Raw genomic sequence first — 18,284 nt, forward strand, 5'->3', positions numbered from 1 at the left:
CAAATATTAACAGATTAAGATAATAATTTCCTTACATTAAGGGACACTGCTGTCTTGTCAACGTCTTAAATGGAAGCTAAGGTTGTTTGTATAAGTTTTTTTTTTTTTTTGAGAAAAACCTAGCCACAACAAAAATTATTATTTTTTTGTTGGGTTATGTTTTTATAGATAAAAAACACATTTATTTCGAAAATGTGTTTTATAAAAAAAAAACAGATGTTGACAGCCGAAGGGTAAAATCTCCCGCCGCATGTAAATCTTATATATAGGCTATGCTCTAATTAGATTCTGACTAGCTCACTGTTCTGTTTCAGAAAAGCTTCCCCAGAGCATGATTGCTGCACCACCATGTTTCACCATGATAGTGCATGTTGTCCTGTATGACCAGAGCAGCTTCTTCAAAATGTTTTTGTGTCTCCTGCATCATTTGTGGCCAAAATTACATTTGCTTATACATTTTAACGATTTTTGTTTTTGTTTGCACTCTTTTTTGTCCAGATCAGTAGAATCCACAAGCAAAAAATTGTCCTGAGTTGCTAATTTTACAGCTCCTCCAGAGTTACCATAGTCTTCCAGACTGCTTATTGGTGCTCTTTTTCCCTACTTGTTCAAGTTTAGCTGAAATGATCATGGCTGGTATGTGTTTCAGACATACTCTTTCCATTTATTGTGATAGACTAAACAGGCCCATGAGATGTTCAAAGCTTGGGACTGGATTTTTACACCAGCTGTAGTTTGACTGTGTGCCAATGGAAAGTAACAAACCTAAGAGTAATCAAAACTAAAGGTAAATGTAACTGAAATACTCCCATATGCCACCATAGGTGTGGTTTACGCATTACAAAGGTCTAAACCACGCAGTTCCATGGTGGTTTTACTCCAGGTTGGCAGGCGAACAAGGTACATGTCACAGGGCCTAAATGTTGCCTCTCCGGCATGATGTGAAGTTGAACTAGGACTGCGGACTGGTAGAAAAAAAAAAAAACATAGGACCAACTACCGTGCAGACTGGTCTTTCCAAAGCTTAGATATTATACACCGAATGCCAAAAAATTACCAAAAAAAAATAAGCCAAATTAAAAATCAATAAATTTAGTAATTAAATTATATTCAAAGCCTAAGTGGAAATGTAAATAAAAGCTGCCACACTAACCGTTTTTAACTTTTCAACAAAACTTAACCCTGACCGTCTGCTGGTGTTCCTCAGACTTAATGATGCCTTTGTTCACTAATGTTCTCTAAAAACCGCCGAGGCCTTCACAGAACAGCTGGCTTTATACGGAGACTAAATCAAACACAAAGAGACTCTGTCCACAAACTACTGGTAGTGGATGCACTAGATTTTATTTAGGGACATTAGATCAAAGAGGGTATATACACAAATACATGGCACAATTTGAAAGGCTCTAAGGCACTGCGCGCCTTTTCCATTAAAAACAAAAACAAAGACATCTGAATTCCTTGTTTAGGTTTTTTGCTACTCTATATTATTTTACTACTGGTGACTTTGTGTTTGTTACTATAAAATAAAAATCCTAATAAAACAACATTGATGTGGTTTGTGCGTTGTAAAGTGATTGAAAAGGTTGATGGGTGGAATGGTTCAAGTGTTGCATTTAGGGAACCATTGAATTGTTTCACCTTGAAATTAATTTGTTAAAATATGCGGTATCTATGTGATGAGCCAAAAATACAAACATAAATAAACATAAAATGTCTTCAGACTGCGAAGTTGAAGCATCTATAACAAACATAATCCAACAACAAAACATACGATCGTAATCTTTTTTTTAATGACAAATTCTTTGGACCATGATGTGTGTACGGATATGTCTCTAATATTTTTATTATACTACATACAAAAGAAGCAGCAGTTTTGGGAGCCAATTTTTTTTTTTTAAATCAGATGCAAGTATGGATAGAAAAAGTACATCATTACAGAACCCATATACATGTTACAGCAATATACATCTAAAATATTTATATACAGGAATTCAGTGATGTCCTGCTTCCCAACTACATTCAGACAACATTATTAAACCCTCTGTACCAACGACTTCACCAAATTCACTACCTATACAGTAGAGGCAGCTGGTGGTGTTTTAAATTTGATCTTTCATCTTGAATCAGCAAAACAACCACAGCTGAAAACCCCACTGTATTTTGAAGAGTATCAAGTCAGAAGCAAAAATGCAGAGGTTTCAGAAAGATAAGATCCTTAATTATCTACAGTTTGAAGACGGGCATGTTATTGTTGTTCTGAGCCGCGCACATGCACTTGCCTGATTTACACAATTAATCTACAACTGACACACACAGTACAGTTTACAGACGAAGCCTTAACTCTTCAATATTTACTATCTCCAGTTGCACTGAGCTGCGTGTGATGAAGGAAACCAAAAGACTCCCTATTGTAGCGCTGACGTTACATGGAGTGAAAGTATTTTCAGCCTCCCACCATGTTATTATTATTATTACTCACAAAGGCTTTCACAACTGTAACCAGTAATAAGCATGCACACAAATACAACATCAGCATATACAGTACAGACATGTTTCTTTCTATATGTACCAATGGGCAATGGTTTGCAACCCAAAATAAAAGTTATATAAATACTGATTTATTTGAGGAGCGCCTCATTTGTCTCTAAGTCGGAGAATCGTCCCATAAACGACAGGAGACACCCCCTGAGTCAGGCTGGTGGTAAAGGCGATCACTTCTCTAGAAGGTGCTCCATCTTGGGGTTTATGAAGGAAAAGCCGGCAAATGCAGAAGGGTCCATGGAGTCTATGAAGTTCTTGTCGCTGTGAGAAAGCCGTGCCTTCTCATTGAGGAACTCCCGATCGAAGTTACTGCAGTCATTTGGTGCTTTCTGGCAACGAGAAGAAAACAAGAGAGATGGAAGAAAAGGAGACTGGCTGCCATCAGATAACAGCACCACATCTGTGGGTTAAATCGCCTTTCTTTGGCAAAAAAAAGCAGGAAGCGTACCACTTTGGGTTTGAAGGGTGGGTCAACCTCTCTCCTCTCCAAAGACTGCCAGTTAATGGTCTTGAAGAAGGGATGTAACCGGATGTTTCCCACAACTCCTAGCCTGTGTGTTGGGTCCCTGTCAAACAACTGCAGGGAAATAAAAGAAAAGTTAATTTAAAACATGCCTTTTTATGTCTGCACTCCAGTGTTTACAATTATTTATGCAAGCTTTATGTATTTAATGATTACTTTGTACTAATAAATATCAGTTTTAAAAAGAATGCTAACATTTTGCCAGAGAAAGTGCTGTAGTGACCAGCGTTTTCTCCAGCTCTGCGTGGCGTTAACGCTGCATCAGAACTACACGCCTTAACTAATTCTCAGTTATCCGGGTCATCGCGACAACAAAACAGCAGCGCACCAACTGCTGGTTGCTCAAGTGCGAGCCACCAGAACTGAGAAAGACTCCCGGATAGGTGTGGCAAACATTTTGCATTTTCAGAAGGTACTGAGCGAAAGTGCGGTTGCCTCCGATTTCAGCCTGTTTGCTGATCAGAACTACGGTTGCAGTGATTCCCCTACCGTCCTACAAGGGGGCACCCTGTCAACCACGGCATGTGGTAAATTATTGAACGTCTGTACGTGTTCACGGTGAATTTTATAAAAATTATTTGTCTAAATAGTGCCAGATTGCATCCTGAACCATTTCTGTCTCTAAGCTCCCATATAAGGTACATGCAGAGCTCAGTTTTACTATTATCAACCGCTCGGTGTGTGCGGTGGGTGCCTGCTGGAGAAGTAACGGCTCTAGGTGCTAAGATAGCAATCAAAACATGGCTATTATCCCTTCCCCTGCTTCGCCCCACTGTAGAAGAATGTGGTAAATACAGGAATTTGGTCCACACAGAAATGTAAGCAGTAAGTGGTGCCTCACCTATCAAAGGGTAAACGTCCGCGGAGGAGACAGAACAGTAGACTGCAGGGAGCCTCTACTTCCAGCTCAGAGTCACCTGGGTAGGGGGGGCGCACCCTGGCAAATTCCACACTTCCCCTCCCAAAGAGAGAGAGAGAAGCGCTGAGTCGCGGCCTATTTTTACCTGGCCTTGGTAAACATCTGGCATTTTGTAAATGGAAAGCCCCACAGAGTCGGGAACACTGAGCGTCTATTAGCCGTGCAGACGTCAGCGGAGTCTGTACTGTTGGGGGAACATGGGACGTGCATTTAAGCGATAACTGCTTAAAGTAGTTATCCCCGACAGAATTTGTATCGCTTGTGTCGGCAGGGCGGGTTACAACGGGTTAAATGTGTCCTTTTTCTGTTGTCAGTTGCAACAGGAAAATGAAACCTTTGTTTTTCTTGTGGTACATGATACTACATCAACATACTGGGAAAGTTTGCCAATCAAATATGATGATGATCTCAGCTGTTTAAACTAGATTATTATAAACATTAACACTCAACATAGCACGTTCTCAACAAGTAAAAGGCTCTGTGGTCATTTTCGGATGTCCCACCAAAAGTCTGTCTTTTGGAAACAAAACCTTCTTGAGTCCATCAGTGGAAACAGATCAATGTTTTATTAGGGGAAAACACATTGTAATAAAATTAAAACTGAATAAAGTTATGCTTAAAATTATTCTAAACTCTGGCAGATCAAGATGTAAAGATAGTTTTACTCAAGAGATAGAAAGGAAGAAAGGCAGATATCTTTAGAAATAGAACCATGTATAAAGATACATTATGGAGACAGAAATGTAAAAAAGAGAGACAAAGATGAATAGATGGATATACATGAGAAAGATGGAGAAAGAAATTAGCTGGCTGCTCATTCAAAGCTGTATTCTAGGATATTAATGTTATGATATTATTAATAGTAGGTGTATTAGGTGTAAGGAAAATCTTAGCAACCCCCAAAATAGAAGTCACTAAGCACATGCCCCCCCCCCCCCCCCATACTCAAAAGCTCCAGTATTTTATAGATTTATTACACACAGTGTGAAATATTTGAAGCCTTTATCTCTTGTAATTTTGGGGATAATGGCTCACAGATAAGAAAAAAAATTAAATTCACCATTTAAGAAAATTTGAATATTGCATGAGCTCAATCAAAATATATATTTTAAACAAAAATGTCGCTCTCCTGAACCGTATGTTCATGTCTATGCCCTCAATACTTGGTCAGGTCTTCTTTAGCTGAATTACTGCATCAATGCAGCGTTGCATGGAGGCAATAAGCCAGTGGAGCTCTTGACAATCCTCTGTAGATTCTCTACGAGGTTCAGGTCGGACCGGTTTGCTGGCCAATCAAGGACAGTGACACCATGGTTATTAAACCAGCTTTTGGTACTGTTAGCAGGGTGAACGGTTGCCAAGTTTGCTGGGAAATGACATCAGCATCAGCTTGTAAGCAGCAGGAAGCAGGAAATGTTCTAAGATTTCGTGCCAGGCTCCACTGACTGCGGACTTCTGAAAATACAGTGGACCGACACCGGCAGATGACATGGCTCCCCAAATTACTGTGGAAGCTTCACACTGGGCTTCAAGTGCCTCTCAGCTCTTCCTCCAGACTCTGGGACCTTGATTTCCAAATGATATGCAAACTTAAAAAAAATATTAAAAAAACTGGACCACCTGCTCTTTTTCTCCTTAGCCCAGATGAGACGCACTGCAAAAACAGAACTTAAAATAAGTAAAAAAAAATTCTTTATTTTAGTAGGTAAATAAAATAATCTGCCAATGGAATAAGATTTTTGCACTTAAATAGAAAGAACTCGTCTCCATCAACTTATTTCAAGTGCAGAATATCTAATTATCCTACTTTAGGGGTAAAATTACTCTTTCCATCAGCAGTTAATCTTATTTGCCTGCTCAAATCAAGGACAAATGCACTATTTTCAATGTTCTGTTTTCTCAGTGTACTTCTGACACTAGCTTAACACAAGGAACGTGCTGTGTGTGTCGGATTTGTCTGTGGCAGTGGCTCCACTCAGCTTCAGTCCGCTCCTTGTGAAGCTCCCCCAGGTTTTTGGATGCATTTTGCTTGATAATCCTCTTAAGGCACATTTTTCTTCCACTCAGCTCTCTATTGTTATGGATGATGTTATAACATTTTGACAATATTAAAACTTTCTGAGACATGGAATTTGGGTTTTGCGTTATTTGTAAGCCATAATCATCAAAACAAGGGCCAATAAAGATTTGAAATATTTAATTCTGTGTAATGTAACTTTTTTAAATGAGTGACAAAAATATAGAGGTTTTTCATGATATTTAGTTTTTTGAGCTATACTTGTATAGTAAAAGTGGTTTAAAGTGGTTTGGATACGACAGTATTATAAAAGATTTGTTCTACGAGTAAAAAACAAAAATAAAAACCAACTAAATTCGACATGGTTAATATATTAAAGCTTATTCATGACTGCTGGCTGTCCGTTTCTCGTTTACTTGGAATGAGCCCTGTGATACCAACCTGTTCAAGCAGGTCTTTGGCCTCCTTGTTGATCCAGCGAGGATAGTGGGGAGTGTCCATGCGGATGGACTCAAACAACTCATCCTCATCATCACCGTGAAAAGGCGACTGGCCAATCAGCATCTCGTACAGCAACACCCCGAACGACCACCAGTCAACTGAGAACGTGTACTTCTGTCCCAACAGGATCTGAGTTGAAGCACAAAAGCTTTCAGTGAGAGATTTTATACGCACACACATTCTTGTTTTACCTACAAAGTGAGGGTATTGTCTTGACTTTAATTGACTTCTATTAATTTTCAACCCTTTCTATGGCCCAACCCTTACCCTAAACCTAACTGACACCTTAGTCCTACCCCTAACTCCTACAAAAAAGTGAAGATCGGAAAAAAGGTCCTCGCTTTACATCAAAGTCCTCACTTTACTAATAAAATGAGCAAAAAGTGTTCTCCATCAGCTGCAAGAAGAAGAACACACGCACACCCAAAAAAAAAAAAAAACTTGTTTGGACCCTTGTGGATAAAACCGGCTGTTTCAAACTGAAATATTTCAGAACAAGAGAAGCTTTCATAAGTGCGAGCCACTTTACCTCAGGAGCAATGTAGTCAGGGGTGCCACAGAAAGTTGTGGCCCGATTCTCCCCGAACACGTTCTCCTTGCACATACCGAAGTCAGCGATCTTTATGTGGCCGTCATGATCCAGCATGACATTGTCTAATTTAAGATCTCTGCAGATACAAAACAAAGATTAGACTTAAATGAAACTGTCAGTCAACTATTTTGCTTGTAGATAAGGTTTATAAAGTAATAAACCTTACAGAGTTATTTGTTTTTTTATGCTAATGCAATCAAGTGTCTAGATGTTTTGCCAAGTGGGCTGTGAAAGTGAACAGACAGCTTTCTTAGTAACAACCTTTTGTGGTGTGCCATCCGTGTGGAAAGTGTCAGTGACTGTCTGCTGGACAAACTGTCCAATCAGCAGTCTTCCCTACAGTTGTGCGGACCTAAACATTATATTGCTAGATTAAAAGTCCCTTTTTAGGGGTGTTATGCCATATTCTAACCTTTGCAGAGAGAGAATTTTGGTGTTTTATGGTCTGCGATTCATAATTACTAACATTAACATAAATAAACATAAGTACATTTACAGACATGCCTCTGTCTGTGTTATGCAGTGTCACAATTCCTTTTATGTTAACACAGTTGCATGCTAGTTCCCTCTTTCTTAACATCCTGTTGGACGTGCAGTTTTACAGTCACAGTTTTCTTAACAGCCTTTGCTCGTGACTGCTTTACCACACAATGGTATTTAAACCTTCTGAGCAAAGAAATGTGTGGGATTACCTAACCAAGCAGTTTTTATGAACTCTGAGATCATTCACACACATCCAGCAGCACAACTGCAAGTAAGGGTGTTAATAACAGAAAAAAAGAAAAAAAAAATCACACGTGAAATGTAGAAAATAGTGTCTTTGAGTAAATTTCTTGTAAACTGAGACTAAGTAGTACATGTTGCTGTTTTTTTTCCTGACCTGTAGATGATTCCTTTGGAGTGCAAGAACTGCAGACCACAAACGATCTCGGCAGAGTAAAACCTGAAGGGAGACACAGAGAGCGGAGACGGCCGGGAGTCAGTCACTCGTTACAGACGGAAAATTGCAGCTCCGTGCCGTGGTCGCCTCAGCGTGGAGCTGACAGCTGAACGCCGGACTTGTTTCAGCTCAGACCTGAATTATTCAGGGGGGACATTTGTTTGGTGTAGCAGACAAGTGACTAACACTCTCATAATGGGAAACCCAAGAGCTTGTGTGAGCTGAAAGCTTAGCCTATCGCTGACCTGCTTCGCCTACCATGCGACAGCTGGAGCAATTCAGCAGCGAGAGCAATCAGCAGACCGATCTGCCTCCTCCTCGCCCGCTGCAAAGGATCCACCGGCGGGAACCAAATAAGAAAAGTGCTCATAGCTGCTTAATAGGGCTCCCTTAACGGCGGTGAGGAAATTGTCCGAGTGAAACAGTTAAATAATCTCACCATAAACAGAAACTCAAACAGTCCAGATTGTGTATTTGTTTTTTTTGCGTTGTGAAGGGTTATTAAAAAGTTGGATCGGACTCCCATTCACAAGTTTACCAGGTCAGAAGTATCTACAGAGAGAACAGGTTTCGTGTTAGTAAAAGAGGTCATTTGAAACCCTCTAAAAGGAAAGTGTTGCATAAGCAGATACAACAGACAGCTGTACAACTCTTCATTTGACTGTGCGAGCGTGTGCAGCCGCACACGTCGAGATAATAATGAACTGAGAGTCTTTGTACCAAATTCGTGTCGAATGACTGCAAACCCGACTGCATGTGTCATGGAAATGGCCTGTGGTACGGGAAGCTGTGTAGAAACAGGAAAACATATACAGAAGTTGTGTGAAGAAACGATTCTTGTTTAGGCTGGGCGGCTCTAGCCACTTACAGACCACCAAAATCAGGATGTATATTATGCCACTGCAACAACAAAGAGCCCTTTTTAGGGCTAAAGTCAAGAGCTTACAACTCAGCCTCAGTGCCGAGGCTTGGTTTGCAACTCCAAACGAGCAAAAAAGTAAAGCATATAGAAAAAAGCTTCTTTAAGAAAACAGCTGTTTAATTCAGTGCCGCATTTCTGGCAATGCGGTCCCAAATGACTAATATTTTGTGAAATGTATTAGTTTAAAGTGTAACTCACCCCAAAATTAACTCTTTGTTGCAGATAAACAGTAAAAACTGGGCCTATGGGTGCTATTTAAATGAAACTGTACAATTTTGTACATTTTGATGTGAACTTGTTTAGTTCTGTGATCTTTTTTTCTTAAAACCACCCCTTAGTGCTGCCGTCTTAGGGCAGAACGGTGGCTATTGCAGTTCAATTTTCCTGTTTGCTCAAACGGTACATGCTTTCGTCACCACAGACCCGTGTTCAGGTATAAAAGCACCTCAGTCAGCCACATGCCCCCATGACACCTTCCTGAGCCTTGGAGAATTAAGGCAGCTCTGCAGGAAAAACCAGCATCAACAGAGTACAAGCAAGATAAAGTGGTCTTTTGGGCTATGCAGGTCATTAATCTTTTCCAAAGCTGGCAATTTTGGGACAGCAATGCGAGAAACAATGAAGGCTTATGATTGTGATCATCAGGAAAACAGCATCCAAATATTTCTGAGACATAGAGATCCGGAAGAGGATTGCCAACAAGTCTGACCGAGTTACTGAAAACGCGTTACTGATAAAAAAGGTTTAAATGGAGTCTCATATTTCTTCCTCTACTCTGCATGATATAAATAAACATTTCAGGGAATTTGGTAGAACATTAGCGAACAAAAGACAAGATGCTGCTGAACCAGAGAGGTACAGAGACAACGACCAGCTGGTTGGGAACGAGAAACACCGGCACGTCAATTCAAATGCTACCAGATCACGCCGGCAACCGTCTTCAGTGCGCACACCGCTACTCGCTAATGCTATTTTTTTATGAGAAGTAAAGCAAAACTAAAGAATGACTGCAAAGCTAAAAACAAAGCTATCTGACGCAGCATGCTGGAAGAGCCCACTCTGCCCGTCTCATGAGGGATAGACTATCCAGCATGAGGCGGGGTGGTTACACAGTCACCAGCGCAAGATTAGGTTTCCATGTCAACAAAGTACAGTGTTAGTCCTGTCAAAGACTCGACGACCGGTTTAACTACAGGAGATGCAGCTGTACTGGGAGACCAGTGCCTGTCTGCCACAGTTCTTAGAAAGCAGAACAGGTGGAACATCAATGGTACACTGGTTTAAATTGAACTGATGAAAGCAATGCATCGTCTTCGGTTCACCGTACTAAATGCTCCTTTATTTGTTCTTTGATAGGGCCTCAAACATGTAGATGCACCAGTTTTTAAAATTTTAGAACGGTGCCAAACACTTCAGCGCAGTTTTTGCGTGACGCACAAACACAAAGTAGAGCGTATCTGTTAAGTGGAAGAAAAAGAACAGAGGGAGTTTCTTAGCCAAACAAAACATGCAAAGGGTCACAAAAACATGTTTTCAATCCCCCCTGAGGTAATACTTCATAGCACCACCTTGTGAGGAAGTTACAGACACCAGTCTATTGTGTCTCTCTTGCAGCTTTTAAAAAGGCAGAGAATACTTTTTTTGCCCGTTCTTCTTTGCAAAACGGCTAAAGCTGAGCCTGATTTGATTTAGAGCAACTGTGAACGTCAAATTGTAAATTCAGGCCTCAGATTCCCAGTCACGAAAAAAGGTCGGGATTTTGACTGGACCATTCTAACGCATGAAAATACTTTGATCCAAACAATTCCACCGTAGCTCTGGCTGTATGATTAGTATCACCGCCCTGCTGGAAGGTGAACCTCCGCTTTAGTCTTCAGCCTTTTGCTGTCTCTAGCAGCTTTTCTTCCAGGTGTGCTCTGTATTTAGCTTTATCCACCTTTCCGTCAGCTCTGATCAGCTTCTCTATCGCTGCTGAAGAAGAGCTTGCCCACAGCATGACGCTGCCACCAGCGTATCATCCCTGACCTGCCTGATGTGGTGCGCTGTCTTCATGATGCAGTTTGTTAACCACTGAGACCATCACAGAACAGCTGGATTACAGCTGACACTAAATTAAACTTTTGAATATCATTTAGGGGAATCAGAATAAAGGTGTCTGAATCTAATTGCTTGCCACACTATTCAATGTTGTATTAGTAAAATATAAGCCAGCGTAAACTACGTATCATTTTCCTTCCACTTCCCATAACGAACGACTTTGTGTGAAAGAAAAAGCAGCAAGTTAAAGAGAAATCCTTATAAAAGTGGGACTTCTTAAAAACTTCAGTCAGTTGAAGTGCCGCCAAATGTTGGGTGCCTTCACACTCTCCTTCACCAGCTTGCCTTTTGTTTTTCTGGAGGGATTCCCGTAGTGTGATGAGAGGTGGGTGGCAGTAACTGATACCTCCCTACGAACACAACGGTACACAGGCGCTTTTTTTTTTTTTTTCACCACTCTTTACAGGGCCAGTCTGCTAACGAAAAGGAGCAAATGGATGGGAGCCAGCCTCCAGAACACCATGTGCAAGAAAAGACTGACACGATGAGAAGAAGTGAGCATGCTCTCCTCCTCACAATAAGCAGCTCTTTAATTGACTCGCTGACAATAAACCCCGAAATGATAGGAGGTGTCACTCACGTGGCTCTGTTAAGCTCGAAGCGGCCTTTTTCCTGAATGTGAAACATCAGATCGCCTCCGTTAAGATACTCCATCACAAAGAACAGATGCTCCTGTGGACAAGATTCAAATTTAGCATCGAGCGCAGCAAGGTAAAGCATGGCCAGATGGTCTAAAGTTGAGGAGAAGGCGTACCTTTGTCTGGAAGGTGCAGTAAAGGTGGGTGAGGAAGGGGTTTTCCCAGGCTAAAGCCAAGACCCTCTTCTCTACCATAGTGCACTCCACATCATCATCCATCAGCACCACGTCCTTCTTTAGAGCCTTTATGGCAAAATACTCCCCACGGCCCTTCAGCTCTGCAAGGAGGACCTGCAAGGAGAAACGAATCAATGCCAATATACAGGTGCCTGATGATTTATGGAGTTATTTTTTACTTTGAACGGTTTTTATTCTTAGAGTCCACATTTCCCAATGCAGATAGAAAAGCTGATAAAAGAATGGCGGAGGGTACCTTTCCAAAGCTGCCTTTTCCCAACACCTTGTGGAGGACGAAGTTGTCGATGTTGACTCGGGTCAGGTGGGTAATTCGAGACTGTGGTCTTTGGGTGGATCCTTCCCAAAGTCTGCCATATGGGGACCCGTCTAACAGACAAACAAGTAGTGCAGCAATAAGACATTTGACCAAACTGCTTCAAATGTCATATTTATTTTTAAAATATGCAAGATTACTGAAATATGATTACTGACCGTTGATCCCAAGTTCAGAAAGTTTGTTAACTTCATCGTATATTCCAATATCAGCAATACCAGCAGGCAGGTTGGGATCTGAGCGACGAGTGGAAGATTTCTGGTGGAAGACGGAGGGGTGGGGAGAGACATCGTTTTAGGACGTACATTTTTACTGATGCTGTAACTTTCACCAAATATAGTCACTTTTTAAATCGAGCTTGTTATCAGATGAGATGATTTTTAGGTCTTGTACATCCAAGTCCACACTGGTGTTTGTGATGCGCATGTTATGAGTTTAATAAAGATCAGAGAATGGTTAGGAATTGATGTATAAATAGTGATGTGGTTGTATTTCCTTTTTATTTTTAGAAAAATAAATAGGTAGAAGTCAAAACTGCAATTAAGTAAGACCTATAAGAAAAAAATAAATAAAATGGAAAAGCCTGATTTGTGCGTCTGTAGTAGAAAACATTTGTGTGGCCCTTGATGCACACCACTTTGCGGTCGGCCTGCTGTGTCTTGTATGTGCATCTGCATCAAATTTGCAACTGACAAGCCTCTAAAACAGCAGAAAGGTCAACAATAAGCTAAAAGGGTGTGGGTGTGTGCGAGTGTGTGTGTGTCAGAGAAGGGAGGAGGTTCATACTGCACGGCACGCTTCCAGACCAAGATGCAAACATGTAGTTTAAAATCAACAAGCTTTGTGTGTGTAAGCACACTGACGGTGAGACAAGCAACTACTATTGGTGTGAATAAATAACCCGAGTAGAGCAGCTGGAGCTTCGTGAGAAACGTTCAGTTTTTATTTCAATTAGTCAAAACCCAGGAGTGAAATAAGGCTTTCCCTTTAACCTCGCTTTGAAGCAGATTAACTGACCCAGAGAAGTCCTTCTGAAGAGATTTCCGCTGGTCGGTTTAATCTGTTCTTACTGCCTATTATCATTAAGAAGGTGAAAGTAAAACATGACAAACTGTAAGATGTTCAATCTAATATCTGGCTGTCCAAATAAACCTAATTTAGTGAGTCTTATGTGTCATACTTTGTTTTGACGCAGCCTTCATCCAGCAAGCGAAACCCGATCGGACGACTGACGGAGTAATAGCCGACTCACCTGACTGATTTGTGTTAGTGCTTCGGCTAGAAGCTTCTGATTGATCCCACACAGGTTGGCCACTTTGTCCTGACACTTGTGATGAACGTTCATGGCACACTCTGCAGACAGGATCAAACCGGCCCGTCAGACCCGACGGCACACGTGAACGCCGCTCACTGTTCAATCCCGTCGGTGCTTTACCTTCACACTTCAAGCCCTGTTTGACCAGACCCCACAGCAGGCTCCCGCAGTGGTCGCAAAAGGTGGGACTCATGTAGTTGTTGGTCTTGAAACGGTGGGGCATGTCGATCTTAAACCGCTCCTTCTGGAACTGTGGGGACAAAGAGGATTTCTCGAATGACTGGTATGAGCTGGAAACCTGCAGCACCATGTCTTTTCTGGGCTTCGCGTTTCGCTTCTCTCTCTAAAATACAATCTATCAAAAGGGTCAACGATGGCTGATGGAGAGTCCTTCATAGAGAAGTACAAACGGGCCTTACGATGCCTGGATTCTACATTTAAGTATGCTCCTTAAAGTTTTGATTCACATCAGATTCACTCCATTACATACCACCACTGATTTCTCAAAGTTTGTTCAGTGGTTCTATTTAAGCAGAAAAGGCAACCATAGTCAAAAATAACCCTTCAAGACTAAAAATATCAAAATATGCAGTAAACTCCTGCTAAGACTTCTACTGCAAAACAAATATATATAATAATAAAAAAACATATCAAAAATAATCAAAAGCCTTTTTGTCTTGTAAAATAAGGAACAATCTTCTATAATCTATATCTCAATCAAAATAAACAAATGACCCATTTCCAAATGTATCTCCAAATTCATTTAGTCCAGTAATTTCATTTAAAAAAAAGGAAACTTATACTGAGGGCTGCACAAAACGTCAAATCACATTCCACACAGCAACATCAATATAATGCAATGTCGCAAAGGAGAGCTTGGATGCAATATTTGATGTTTATCTGGAATTATTTTTGGCCAGTTTATTGCGGTCCAAATTCCCCTAATCCCCATACCACGGCTATTTCTTTAGTCACTGCAATGCTAGAAAAAAGTGTGGGTTAAATAATTTTTGTTATCACATATTCAGCAATTGTAATGCAAATAAATAATCTCCTTAAATTGTGTGGCTCTGCTCATACTACATAGATTCTTCACAGATGGTGTGATGAATTCTGTATTTCTGTAAATGCTAATGATTATGGCTTAGGGTGAATAAAAACCTAAAATATGATTTTCCTTTTAGAAAATCGCATAAGACCAAGAATTTTTTATTTATTTTTTTCAAACAAAGGAGAGGTTATGGTATGATTGTGTTACGATCATCACAACCAGGGAATGACAGCTGAATTGCAGGTTTTTCCAGCAGACAATCTCTGACGACCGCCACACGTAAAAGAAATCTTTATTTATTATTACATTTGTACATTCCAACAAAATGTGTCTTTTGCATTTAATCCAGCAGCAGTGGGCAGGTTACAGTGCCCGGGAAGCACTATGGGGCTAAGGGTCATGCTCAGGGACCCATAATGGCAGTATGTGGTGTTCGAAATCAGGTACTTGCAGCCTTCTCAGAACGGCCTCAGAGGTCAAGGGTATTCTTCCCAGAAGAACGTAAAATTTGGCTTTCATTTGTAAATTAAGGACCAAGAGTCTGAGGGAGAACAATGGAGAGGCTTCCTAGTGTTTAGAGCATATTTTTGCACAGCACATGGACACACTTTGTGTTAAGCTGTCATTACTCTATTAAATAATTTTTAATGAACTTTGTAATATCAAAATAACCTGAGTAACTATTTGATGTTTTCATTAGCCGTAAACTGTTCTTGTTGATATACATCTGTCTGTGTCATGAATCTGAGTTTCCCCTTTTCTGACTGAATTATTGAAACAAAGTAATAAGTAACGTTTGATATTATTTCAATCTGAGATCAACTCATACGTACACATGTTTTCTTTCAAAAGGAGGATTATTATCTATAAAGATACGTGAAAAGAACCGTGTCAAACCAGATCAAAAGGATCTGATGCAGTTTGTTAGAGATACTTTAAATTTAAACTGTGGCTTTTCCGCATCCTGAATCGTATTTGCACGTCATGAATCCGGAAGGTGGACAAAGTGGTCTCACACAGCACATAAACAGCTCTCCAATCTTTGAATGTTAGTGCTGGTTGAAAGATCCTAACTGGAGATAGGTGCTAAAAGTACTCTTTATGCGTTAATATCAAACCAAGCATCTAGATTACACGGAACAGCTTAAAGAAATAATGAAAAGAAAAGAACAAAAACTGAGGAACGCCCAGAGAAAACTGGAAAACAAACTCGAGGCATATGGAGAACGCCGACATACATGATGGGCTGCAAAAGCAAAGTGCGTCACATACCACGGTGTCCCGACTGTTGGCAGCAGTACCCGTGCATCTGCCTATGATTTTGTCTATGCACTTCTTATGGATGGCTGCATTGCATTCTGGAGAAGAAGAAAAAAAGCAACATTTACTGAGAATTTTCTTCAACCTTTTATGTGTTAACCACATAGGAGAAAAAATGTGGTTTTATTCCAGGTCAAGTACACAACCAAAAAAACAATTTGGGATTCTATTTCAATTACAGCACCAGGCACCAATATTTTGGTCTTTGTTTAAAAAAATCATAATTCAATATTGCTGAACACTTACGTCTGCATTTATAGCCTTGCTTGTTCAGTCCCCTGTGGAAGAATATGAGATTGAAAAGGGTTGATTTACATCAGTCCGCTGAAAAGTATTTGTTTTTATATAGTGCCAAGTATCGATTAAAGCATTATAAGTTGTACATCAATGCATCGCTTTAGTTTAAGAGGCTTCATTACTAAAAGGAAATGGACTTCGAAGAAGATAATTGCTTGAAAGCTTTCTAAGAAAGAAAAACATTTGCTTAATAAGAATGCATTTACAATCCCTGAGAACTGAATGGAGAGCAGATGTGAAATTATGCATTAGAAGCCGGGGGGGGGGGGGGGGGGGGGGGGGGGGGGGGGGGGCTAGTAATGCGTTTGTTAAAAACATAAGTGTTAAATAGCTTAACAGGTATAAAAACAAGGCCACTTGGGCTAATCAAGATCTAAATCTGGAGCTGGGTTGTCTTCTCACATAATGTTGTTGCACTTTATCTGATGACTCTGAGCACTTTTTCAAAGACTGACGTGTAAACTAAGACTGACCAGACAAACTCTCTGCACACAGAACAGAAAGTGGGCTGCCTGAAGAACGTGGCGATGAACTCGTGGTTCTTTATGAAGTGGATCTTCGCTTGCTTGATGGCTCCTCGTCTACGGTTCAGCGTAGGAGCCTCTTCCTCCTTCGCCGCCTGCTTGCTCTCTTTAAAACACGGAGAGAAATACCGTTCAGTCGTTGCGCAACAAGCCAGATGTGAAACAAAGTTCAGCACTCTGTGGCAAATGGACAGCCTTAAACAAGATGTAGAAGGTATGGCACTACAGCTCATATCAGTGCGTTAGGGTTGTTCAGCAGATGTTCAATATCTTGTAGAACCACTGTTGGCTCCAAACACAACCGTTTCTTGTAAGTCTTAGGCAACATCCAACTGGTTTTCTCCTTGCTTTGGCCTTCACAGCATGCCACTGCCACCACCATGCTTGTCCACGGGGACGGCGTGTGCAGAGTGATGTCCAGAGTGATGTGCAACGACTATGTACATCACTCATCACTCCAATTTGACCCACATAAGCAAACATATTTGGTATGTGGGTCAAACTGTTCACTTAGGTCTCACCTGACCGCAGTGCCTTCTGCCACATGTGTGCTGGGTCTCCTATATGGCTTGCGGCAAACAGCATTTCCCCGTTGAGGCCGGATTGGACGAGTGCTCGACTATTCTATAGGTGGTTCTGTCAGCTAATTCTCCTACCAGAGCTCATCTACAGGCACAATGGCTGCTTCTCTTATTAATGCTATTACTACCTGGATCATCGGTCTAAATTTCCATCTGCTGCGTTCCTCGGGCCTCGTGTTCTCTAATGAATCCTTTATAAAACATCTGTATTTATATCGAGATCACACTGCACATAGACGGGCTATTTTCAAATCAAGTGACTTCTGATTTCAATTAGCTGCAGTGGATTTTATTCACAGGTGTCAGAGTAACTCGTCCCTACCGCGCGACAAAAATCGATAGGCACTGTAACTTTCAACTGAGCTCTTTTCACCTTGATCCGTATCCTCCAGAAAATACTGCACCGCCATCATCACTTTCCCCGATGGATGGAGATCCACCTGACCAAATAAAAACAAACAAACGGATAAACAACACATCTTTGTCCAAAGGGGAGACGGGGATCCTCCGTGTCCTTACCCAGAATTCAGCACGCCCGTTGGCTTTCTTGCAGCGCTCAGCGAGAACGGAGACGCCGACGGTGACCTCGGCGAGCGCCGCCTCCGGCGTCTTCATCAGCAGTATCTCAAGCACGCGGCCCTCGTAGATGTGCGCGTCGAAGCTGGCTTTCCAGGCCGGGTACATGGTGGGCTTTCTCTGAACGAGTGTCTTACCTCGTTCTAAGTGGGGGACGGAAACAGCGACAGAGGAAATAAGACTCCAATTCGGTCTTTTTGAACACAGGAAATGAGAAAACCTGAAGGAAACGGTGCGTTTTTCTCAAAAGGAAACCGTCCAGCGTGTGAAACCAGAGGTCAGCTCACCTGTAGTTAAAGCTTCCTTCATTTTGATTGCACAGAAGGGCTCATCGTCAGACAAAGGCAATATACCCATGTCGTACGAGTTGAAGGCGATCCTCAGGAAAGGAGCCATGGTGACGAGTACCAGGAGAGC

General features: G+C 41.2%; 1 protein-coding gene across 2 annotated transcripts in view; it reads right to left on the reverse strand.

Moving 5' to 3' along the window:
* Window positions 1-2,558: 2,558 nt before the first annotated feature.
* Window positions 2,559-18,284, reverse strand: part of prkcda (protein kinase C, delta a) — a 31,338-nt gene continuing 15,612 nt past the window's right edge. Inside the window, exons 2-18 of one of the 2 annotated variants that reach the window (XM_036152098.1) lie at window positions 18,155-18,284; window positions 17,811-18,010; window positions 17,665-17,731; window positions 16,660-16,816; window positions 16,136-16,167; window positions 15,842-15,927; window positions 13,639-13,768; window positions 13,456-13,556; window positions 12,362-12,461; window positions 12,126-12,256; window positions 11,810-11,983; window positions 11,636-11,727; window positions 7,977-8,039; window positions 7,034-7,172; window positions 6,445-6,633; window positions 2,993-3,121; window positions 2,559-2,873 (exon numbers count right to left, since the gene is read on the reverse strand). In XM_036152098.1, coding sequence (XP_036007991.1) covers window positions 2,715-2,873; window positions 2,993-3,121; window positions 6,445-6,633; window positions 7,034-7,172; window positions 7,977-8,039; window positions 11,636-11,727; window positions 11,810-11,983; window positions 12,126-12,256; window positions 12,362-12,461; window positions 13,456-13,556; window positions 13,639-13,768; window positions 15,842-15,927; window positions 16,136-16,167; window positions 16,660-16,816; window positions 17,665-17,731; window positions 17,811-18,010; window positions 18,155-18,263 — 2,058 coding nt within the window. In that variant the 5' untranslated portion in view covers window positions 18,264-18,284 and the 3' untranslated portion in view covers window positions 2,559-2,714. The remainder of the gene's footprint in view (window positions 2,874-2,992; window positions 3,122-6,444; window positions 6,634-7,033; window positions 7,173-7,976; window positions 8,040-11,635; window positions 11,728-11,809; window positions 11,984-12,125; window positions 12,257-12,361; window positions 12,462-13,455; window positions 13,557-13,638; window positions 13,769-15,841; window positions 15,928-16,135; window positions 16,168-16,659; window positions 16,817-17,664; window positions 17,732-17,810; window positions 18,011-18,154) is intronic. The other variant, XM_036152099.1, reaches the window with a different exon arrangement.

Source organism: Fundulus heteroclitus, chromosome 20, assembly GCF_011125445.2.
Source record: "Fundulus heteroclitus isolate FHET01 chromosome 20, MU-UCD_Fhet_4.1, whole genome shotgun sequence".
In the NCBI taxonomy this organism is placed as follows: domain Eukaryota; kingdom Metazoa; phylum Chordata; class Actinopteri; order Cyprinodontiformes; family Fundulidae; genus Fundulus; species Fundulus heteroclitus.